The sequence below is a fragment of the Solea solea genome, chromosome 11, assembly GCF_958295425.1.
Source record: "Solea solea chromosome 11, fSolSol10.1, whole genome shotgun sequence".
Classification (NCBI taxonomy): domain Eukaryota; kingdom Metazoa; phylum Chordata; class Actinopteri; order Pleuronectiformes; family Soleidae; genus Solea; species Solea solea.
The window spans coordinates 21,476,205-21,486,179 of NC_081144.1; the positions used below are offsets into that span (position 1 = coordinate 21,476,205).

Below are 9,975 nucleotides of genomic sequence, written 5' to 3' on the forward strand. Positions count from 1 at the left end.
CCAGCAACAACACTCCAGTATTTGAGAAAGTAGCGCCCTCATGTGGAAGCTGGTGGTGAAGGTATCTACACTAAACACCTAGAAGTACATACAATCCAATATGGCCTCAGCTGGTGATTTTTACTGACAACACAGTAAACATCATTTTAGAATGACAACAACTATTTTGAAAATGTTTCTGTCAGACTTAATTCAATTTTTAGTTTTAAAATGAAAACATAAGACAAGGTTCTGCCCGAAACTTATTAATAGGATTTTTGAATAATGTGATAAAAAATTTACACCATCTGTGTTTGCTTTCCTAGGATGAAAAGAAGATTTAAATATGAAACAAAAGAACTGCATTATTCTACATTTAAACAAATACAGTGAATATGGGAGTGAAGTATTGTGTTTAGTGGCTCTGTGTGTCTCTCTGTCTGTTTGTTTGTTTGTGCTTCCGCACTTGGACTTGCCAATATGACCAACAGAGGCCGCCAGAGGTTTGATGCGTGAATGGGGTGAAGTCTGATTAACTTGTTTTTAATTGTTAAACACAATGGAGAAGGCGAGAAAAAGAAGAACAATATCTATTATTGTTAAGTTTATATTATGTTTCTGACCTCTGGCTATATTTATGTCCTGAGGGAACAGTAAAATAACAGGACACCAAATAAAATAGGCTGTGGGCTGGAAGTTTACTTGCCTACTTCATATACAAGTGAATGAAGAATGTGAAATGTAAGTTGGATAAAATGTTGTGAACATTGCTAAGATCTTAGGTTATTTGTTATTCACTGAAGATTTTTATAATGGCACTTATTTCTTCCCACCCTGAGCACTGCACCTGTAGTGTTCAGGGTTCACGTCAGGCTTTACAGAGAATATAGGCCACATTTCTCCTCTCAGCCAATCTGGATTCCTACGTTGCTCTTCTCTGGAGGCACGACAGCCCGTCAAGATCCACTTAGCACTGACGTCGCTAAGCTGCTTACTGCAGCAGGTGAATGGCGAGAGAGAGAAACTGAGAAAGAGTTGTTTCCAGTGAGGCTGGACTGGATGACCAACACCATGACAACATTGTGGTTTCGTAGAAAGTAGACATACTGACTTTATGCTTTACTAAAGGTCTGGATTAATTTTTTTCTTTTATTTTGTAAGTGAGTCCGAGCAGCTGACATGGAGTGCAGTGACCAGGTAACAGCTGTCTGTTATCAGTAGATATGCACGACGTCATCATATGTTGTGAAGGAATGACTTTACACTCACCGCTGCTGTCATGTGTTCACACTTATAGTGACGATAGTACATTTACACAAGTAAACAAGTTATGTCTTTAACATGATGGGACACCTGCACCGTCAGACAATAAGAGCTCATGAAAATGTGTTTCCAAAAGTGTGCAGTGGACATTTTAGGTACTGCATGTGGGCCTGCATGTGAGGTCATACAAATAATAATAAGGAAAGGTTCATTTTCAGTTTTGGAAGTTCAATTGAAAAATGTAACACCACTGCTTTGTTTTATAGCTTAGACAGAAGCGTGTGATTCAAAGTTTAACTTTAAGTTTCTGCCTGTTTATGAAGTAAATAACATGTATGGAAATACTTTATCCCATAGTGGGTTGAGTTGTGTTGTGATTGAAGGTCTTGGTGTTTGACGTTTGAAGTAGAATTAAATTAGTACGCAACAAAAAAGGGTTCTTCCACATAAGGTGAACAAGGCGATATATATAAATATACACGTATATAACTGTATGTGGGGGCTTAACTGACGGTTTCTATAAAAATGACTCAATACAGAGTTGAATTACGTGATAGTACACGTTCTTTTATGATCAAAACATAAAATGTTTCCTTTTAACTATAAAGCTGCCTTTAATGTCTTTTAACATCAACTCATTTACATATTCATTAACACAACCTACAGTTGCTTTGTGCTCAAGATAAAGGGGTTGAACAGATCTTCTCAATATTGTCCTGTCTGATAACTCTTCTGGTGAACAGTTCCTCGCTCGTCCCTGCTTTTCATATCTGCGTGGTGTCTTGACTTGATCTACAATGAGCCGCAGATCACCCATGAGTGAGGTCGGTTGTTTGTTTGTGTACTTGTTTGAGTTCCAGCAAGTGTTCTCATTTCCAGCATGTCCTAAGGTCATTGAGAAGGCACTGGCAATACTTCCATCCTCGGGTCATCTCCTCTCAGCTGGAGCTCAATGTTTGTTTGTGGAAGCTTTAAATGGTTTAGGGCCTAAAAGAAACTGGATACTGGACCCCGCACTGTCCAGCTGAATATAGTTTCTGATAGTCTTCCACTTTGCCAGAAACCATTTTCCAGTAATCGTAAGCACCTATGGTCTTACTTACCTCTTAGGTCTTCGTCACTGCCTCGTGAAACATCTGCTGATGTTGACCCCTTTACCTCTAGCTGTTGCTGGATTTGTGCTCCAGGAACCGATGGCAGAGCTGACTTGAGGTGTTTTGAGTCTTTGTAACTGCAGCCTTTATTTGCCCTATGTCAGCTGGGATTGGCACCAGAGACCCTCATATGGGTCCTCATATTTGCATCATATAAAATACAATACAACATTTTACATTGCATTAATTTATCCTGCCTTATATATTATCTTGTATGCATTTATTATTTCCTATTATCTCCATCTATTATTCTTCTGCTGCTGGAACACAAGTTATTTCCTCCTTGTGAAAAAAGTTGATATTCTATTCTATGCTATGCTATGCTAATAGCTAAGCTTGTGTTTACATTAAATTCTCTGGGATTAATTGTGTAAGGCATTGGAGACAGACATGGTCTGTAACCAGGCAATAATCTATATGAGATTTCTCTACAGTCATTGACCTGAAGCATTGCAGCAGACATGGAAGCCCATATGTGCTGCAGAACACTAAACATTGTGTTGCTAACTATAGGTATTGCACTCACTCATCTGCTTTTAACCTCTTGGCTCCAACACGCTCTCTCCTTAACGTGGCTAATCCAATAAGCCTGTTTGTTACTGATGGTGTGCTGAGCAGAGAAGAGGAACACACAGTCGCCACCTTGTGGTGGCACGGTTCTTGTTTTGATGTCCAGATTGTGTGCATACTGGATTATTGTGTTGATGACACATGCTGACATTTGTCTGTGTCTCTCTGCTGCAATAACAACAACAGGTGACTCTTCGGCTGATGATGGCTGTAGGGACGGCTGTGATTGGCTCGCTCCAGTTCGGCTACAACACAGGTGTCATCAATGCTCCTCAGAGTGTGAGTATTTTGTTGTGTGAGCAGAGTAAAAACATGATAGGTTTACATGAAGTGTGAAAGTAAATCAGTTAGGATATTATATTATATTATATAAAAATCTATTGTTAAAGCTGCACTAAAAGAGTTTAATTTACCACTATTCTCAAGTGTTTTTAAGTCCTATTGTGTTTAAATATTAATTAAATTGTTAAATTTAGCACTTGTGCAGAGTATATTTGGTCCTACTGGGAAAAAAAACCAATTGATCTTTATAACATTAATTATAGACCCAATTATCACAATACCTGATTATTTATTTATTTGCCTCAGTGTTTTCCAAAAATATCTAGTTGTAACCTAAATAATATATGATCTTACATTAAAATTCACTTTTTCCAATCAGTACTCAGACGTTACTGTGACACAGCGGAGATATTTGAGTCTACGTGACACAAACTGGTTTTCGTTCTGTGTTTTCAGACCATTGAGAGCTTCTACAATGAGACGTGGTTCAGCAGGTTTTCAGAGCCCATCGATCAGGGAACTTTAACAGCTCTTTGGTCTCTCTCTGTGGCCATTTTCTCTGTGGGTGGAATGTTGGGCTCCTTCTCTGTCGGCCTCTTCGCTACCCGCCTTGGCAGGTATGACTCTTCCTCTTGTCAATAAAGAACTATGCACAAAAACTTGACTGCCAAACTCTGAATGCAATTCCACTCCGTCTCACTCTGATTATCATTCTAAAGATGCATCATTAGCTCATTTTAATCACCTGCAAACGATGACCTTCAAAATGCAGCACCCTGATTAGCCATGAGCTCTTTGCAGATCATGAAGGTCATGACGGTGTGTCAGTGACCCAGCATGCACCTTAAAACTGAGGACACTAAGGTACACACCTGTGATGACCTGCCAAAATGGCCTCTGTGCAAAGGGCCCATTAATCTTGATGTAACTCGCAAAATAATAGTGGTTTCAAGTGACTTCCCGCACTTGCCTGAGTAAAAATACTGTTTGTTTTTTTTAATGTTCTGCTACATAGAGAGTAAAATAGGCAACATTAGTGTTGCATATACATGTGTAGTACTGTAGATGTTATTTCTTGACCAAAATACATATATTATATGTATATTATATAAATAATAATAATTCTATTTAATGCGTTTAAACATGACATCCTAAAGTCAAAATATACATAAACAAACTTTCTTGTGTTTGATGCTCTGTAAGCCATACACACATGATAGCTGTGTGAATTGTTTCAGTGGAGTAATTTTTGACAAAGTTGTTTGGTTGCTGGCTCGAATCCCCACCAGGTCAAGGGCTGGGGTACGCCTGAGCACTCTAAATGGGGGGACACGTCTAGTGTTCTAGTAGTCCCAAGTCTGGATAAATGGAAGTCATAAAAGTCATATTAGGCATAAAAAACTGTGCCAAATCAACAAATGACAGCAAATTGATTGAGAAGCTGAAATCTAATACGATCGTTTTCATTTTGTGTTTGAAGTTGTAGAAATTGAGCCAATGTTTCGAGAAAACTGTAAACGTGACCTGTGAACGTGCTCATTTTCTCTGAAGGAAGAACTCCATGTTTGTGGCCAACGTTCTCGCCTTCGCCGCTGCTGCGTGTATGGGATTCTCTAAGATGGCTGAATCCTTCGAGATGCTCATCGCTGGCCGTTTCATCGTGGGTGTCTACTCCGGTCTTTCCACTGGCTTTGTGCCCATGTACGTGGAAGAGATCTCGCCCACCTCGCTCCGTGGAGCAATGGGCACTCTGCATCAGCTTGGTGTGGTGATTGGCATTCTCATGGCCCAGGTGAGAGCCTTAAAACTCCGACCCATAATTGTCACGTTTGTGTTTTAAGTTTTACAGCATCTTTAAAGCCGAAAAATCTCAAAAGTATAAACATACAAAGGTTCGTATTTGGTATGTAAACCCATAATGTCAGATTTTCCAGCTGCTCCATGACTTATAAAGATATTCAATCAATCATTGCTCAAATACTCAACTAAAAGATGATTGACAGCATTTATTCCATCAGAATACCAGAGTCATGTCTTTTCAAACATCTGTTTTCATTCAAAAGCTTAGGAGCTTTGTTGCATTGATGGATTAGTGGTAGAGAAAAATAAAGTTTTCTGCTTCTTCTGTAAATAAATGTCCCACAATTCAGGCTTATAGTGGTTGGCGTCTTTGGAAACTTTATAATAATGATTGTAATTAAAAAGTATGTTTAAATAAAAATGCGTAACAATGTGATTATAGAATTAATATGAATAATATTAATTCGGACTAATCTGCTTTTGGTCAAATGTAGCAACACATACAGCAGACATGACATGTATTGTGTTGTGAAATGTGTCTTTTTATGAAAAATCAATACAAATAAATATGTTCTTTAGCTTCACTCCATTGTTTCTATGGCCTACAAACAAATTCTAAAAGAAACCAAGGCACAAATCTTCTTAATTGGACTTAGGTCTTAGTCTGATTATTGGACCCAATTAGATTATTGTGTACGTGTGGAATGTTTGGAATGACAGAACTGAAGCGGCGGACCGTGTTGTTGTGACCTAAGGCCACAGTATCAATCGTGGCAAGAGTTAAATTGCGATTGCTGTGTTGTGTCCTTGATGTAGATCTTTGGAATGGAGTCTATCTTGGGGAACAGCACCCTGTGGCCCCTGCTCTTGGGTTTTACCCTGCTGCCAGCAGTGCTGCAGTGCATCCTGCTGCCCTTCTGTCCTGAGAGCCCCCGGTACCTGCTCATCGAATGCAACGAAGAGAGCCAAGCCCGCAACAGTAAGACACGCGCACACATAGAAACATAGGGAGAGACTATTTGAGGGAGAGACAGTACGCTGTGTGTTTGTAATCTTTGTGTTTTAGGTAGAGATATAACTGTCACATTTTTACCAATACATCTTGCATTTCTCATCCATACAATGTCAAATTTGGCACTGCACACACTGGTGCCCTCAATAAGTCATCTGTCAAGCAACCAGTTTGAGAACACTTGTCTTAGGCAACATAAAGACGGTTAAATAGTTTTAGTATTATATTATATATTTGGACTGATGCTGATGTAGAGGGTTGTGAAGCTAGAATAAGATTTCTTTCAGTTGAGGTTATCAGAGTAATCAGTTTCCAATAGATGGAGGATTTGGGAAATGTATAATCGAGGTGTTGGATTGACACAATTGTATTATATTATCATACACATATCCATCTTTTTTCAGGATTTCATATTATTGTCATTATTACAGAGGCTGACGTCAATATAAATCCTGTTCGAAGCTGATTCAAACCTGTTTTTTTTCAGTCCTGGTTAAGCTACGGGGCACTGACGACGTGAGTGACGACATGCACGAGATGAGGGAGGAGTGCCGGCAGATGAAGAGGGAGAAGAAGGTGACCATCCTAGAGCTGTTCCGCTCCCCCGCTTACCGCCAGCCCCTCTTTGTTGCCGTCATGCTGCAGCTCTCACAGCAGTTTTCTGGAATCAATGCTGTAAGTCAAGAAATGTGATGTTGTGTCCTAAAAAGTCAGTATGAAAGAGTGGCCACTCAAAAACCCATGTAGCATGTACTAATAACTGTATGATACAAGTGGTATAAGTTACTGGTCCCCATGTTCCATCATCGTCTTTAGGTGTTCTACTACTCGACCGGGATCTTTGAGAAAGCAGGTGTGTCTCAGCCTGTCTATGCAACCATTGGTACAGGGGTGGTCAACACTGTCTTCACCGTTGTTTCAGTAAGTGCCCCCCCCCCCCCCCCCCCCCCCAAAAAAAACATTTGAAAAACAACAAAAAAAAGAAAATCTTGTACTAATTCACCATGTTTCTTTCTCTCTGTGCAGTTGTTTGTGGTGGAGCGAGTGGGCAGGAGACCCCTTCACCTCATCGGTTTGATGGGGATGGCCGTTTCAGCCGTGTGTCTGACGATCGCCATGGCGTTGTTGGTACGTTTGGAGACGTTTTCAACACTAATTATCGCTTTTGAAATAAAGTCACTTATTCACGACTTATTCATTCGTCCACAGGAGCAGCTCAGGTGGATGTCGTATGTCAGCATCGCAGCCATCTTCAGCTTCGTGGCTTTCTTTGAAATTGGACCCGGCCCCATTCCCTGGTTCATTATCGCCGAACTCTTCAGTCAGGGTCCCCGGCCTGCTGCCATCGCGGTCGCTGGTTGCTCCAATTGGTCTGCCAACTTCTTAGTGGGGATGGGTTTCCAGTACGTTGAGGTAAGACAGATTTAATTAGAAATGACATCCTCAGTTACGTCAAATTACTCTCACCCACCAGTTTATTAGGTACACGGGACAACTTGTAAAGTGGCAGGAGTGGTTTGGTCTTCTGCTGCTGCTTCAAGGTTTGGTTGTGCATGGAAATCTTGGTCGATGAGCGGGCATCTTGACCACGTCTACGAGCACTTTCACGGGTGTACCTAATAAATTGGCAGGTGTGTTCACAAAATGCAGGAAAGCTTCTTAACCGCCGTCTGTTTCACTGCAGCAACTCTTTGGCCCGTACGTCTTCATCATCTTCACTGTCATGTTGCTCGGCTTCTTCGTCTTCACCTACCTCAAGGTGCCGGAGACGAAGGGCCGCACCTTCGACGAGATTGCGGCCGGCTTCCGCCAGTCGGCGGGTCAGCTGGACAAGTACTCGGCCGCGGAAGAGTTCGACACCCTGAGGGGAGATGATCCTGACCTTTAGAAAGCAGCTGTGTGCGCAAACCTACTGTATCTCTGACACTTGAGGCACAGTTTAACAACTCAATCGGCATCAAATATGCAATAAAATAAATTGTGTAAAATGTGAGTCTTCAAGACAGACTTTCATATAAGAGTGGACAGATCACTGGAGAACTGGGAAAACCAACCAGCCTAGAAGACAAAGCAATAAATAATACCAGAGAGGTATCAGGTTGTCCGTCCGCTGACGAGGTTCCCATACTGCGCTTTTCCATTATACAGTTCTAGCACGACAGTGATAGTACCTGGTACCTGGTGCTTTTTGGTACCTGCTCTGCCGGCCACTGATTGGTCAGATAGAGTTGTCACTGCAAGGGTCATGAGCACAATATCCGACACAAGAAGATCAGTTATCAGTGGATCAAAATCCTGAAAACATGCTTTAATCTACCAAAATTTAGCAAAGGAAATTTCTAAAATATCAATATTCATCAATGTGACAGACGGAGTCATGCAGGAAGGAAGTACTGAATGATGTTGGTGAACAAATCTTTTTAATTTATTGACTCTAATGATTCAGTACACTGGAAAAAGAACCTGTCTCTTTGCCTGTCTCTACATTGTTTGTTTGCGTCTCACATAAAACAACGCGAGGCCCCATCCACATTTTGGAGGTACAATAATGGAAAATGACGTGCCTGATACCAAATGTTAGTAGAGTTAAGTGGAGTAGAGTATAGTGCTCGAACTGTATAATGGAAAATCACCAATAGATACAGCTTTTATTTGCTATGTTCTTCGTTGGTTAATGCAAAAAACAAAACACTCACTCAGGCTGGTTTGTCCACCCTTGTCCTAAGGCTAAGAATTATTATATACTTATACAAACATACTGATGGGAAGTTAATTCAATTTATGCAATTAAACCCTCCTAAATAACACAAGTGATGTGTTAAATGTGCTTTTTTTAGGATAAAAAAACAACCCAGTCACCATCTCAGCCATCTTCACAATAAAATAGATCAGATTGTGAAAATTTCAGAACATCATTTGATCTAATTTTAAGTTATTTCTCGTCCATCATCTATGCTCTTATCCGTAGCTAATGTCTGTTGTTATGCACTTTTGCTTCTTTTTTTTATTTTCTGTTAAACAGATCAAGTTTGAAGTATTAGACTGAATATTCTAACTGATATTAACGTTCAGTGTTGCTTTGTGAATGTGATTTTGAAAAACAAGCATGGCACGACTATGTGTAGTAGGTCTCTGTGAGAACGTTATCTTCACCTGTCTCACTGCACCCTCCTCAATCATTTACCGTCGCACGAAAGCAAATCTTTTCTTCTGATACATTTATAATTCATTTACACATTACTGTATATCTGAGAAACACTTGCACAAAGTGCATGTGATTTACTGTGATTTGCATGTGTTGAAATGTGTGTGTCAAACAGTCTGTACTTTACTGTGTTTTAGTAAATAAAGTAAATAAAGTCATTTCTATGTGGAATTCATGGATAGATGGATGGATGTAAATGTGTTTCCTTTTGGAAGAAATTACAAATAGTAAAGGTACAGCCTTTACTGCAATTAAGAAAATTGTATTTGGATTATTACACTGTAAAAGAATATTTGAGCAATACGTGTTCATTTTTTTAATTTCATTTATTTAAACATGAAATAATTAGTGATGAATTCCAACTTCTTGTCAACAAGAGATCCAACTTTGTTCTTTGAAACAAAGCTAATGTTCAAGCTGTCTTTCCAATTGAACTGAAGATTATAAATTAAGCCATTCGTCGTTTTTTACAGTGCATATATGTGTTCTGTCATTGCATCGTTGCAGAATGATCAGAAAAGAAACGAACACACACACGCACGTACGTACCCATTTTAAGTTTTTTTTTTTACTGTACAAATCTGCATTTTGCATCATACATGTTTATATTGTGAATTGCATATCAAAACAAACCCTTTGTGAAATTATGTGAAATATATTATTTTTGATGTCTTTTTCTAAAGAAGTTGGACATTTTTTTTTTCTTCCAC

The 9,975-nt window shown here is 39.7% G+C and overlaps 1 protein-coding gene across 4 annotated transcripts; it reads left to right on the forward strand.

Annotated features, from left to right (window-relative positions):
• The first annotated feature begins 1,007 nt into the window (after nucleotides 1–1,007).
• LOC131468123 (solute carrier family 2, facilitated glucose transporter member 1-like) lies at nucleotides 1,008–9,444 on the forward strand. 4 transcript variants are annotated; one of them, XM_058642042.1, is made up of 10 exons: nucleotides 1,010–1,176; nucleotides 3,153–3,245; nucleotides 3,705–3,865; nucleotides 4,800–5,040; nucleotides 5,865–6,027; nucleotides 6,548–6,735; nucleotides 6,877–6,981; nucleotides 7,087–7,188; nucleotides 7,270–7,473; nucleotides 7,745–9,444. In XM_058642042.1, the coding sequence occupies exons 1-10, from the start codon at nucleotides 1,159–1,161 to the stop codon at nucleotides 7,946–7,948; spliced, it is 1,479 nt and encodes a 492-aa protein (XP_058498025.1). In that variant the 5' UTR covers nucleotides 1,010–1,158; the 3' UTR covers nucleotides 7,949–9,444. The 4 variants fall into 4 exon arrangements, with proteins under 4 accessions (XP_058498022.1, XP_058498025.1, XP_058498024.1 ...); XM_058642041.1 differs by lacking the exon at nucleotides 1,010–1,176 and adding an exon at nucleotides 1,914–2,066; XM_058642039.1 differs by having other exon boundaries at nucleotides 1,008–1,176; nucleotides 7,087–7,473.
• Nucleotides 9,445–9,975: the final 531 nt, after the last annotated feature.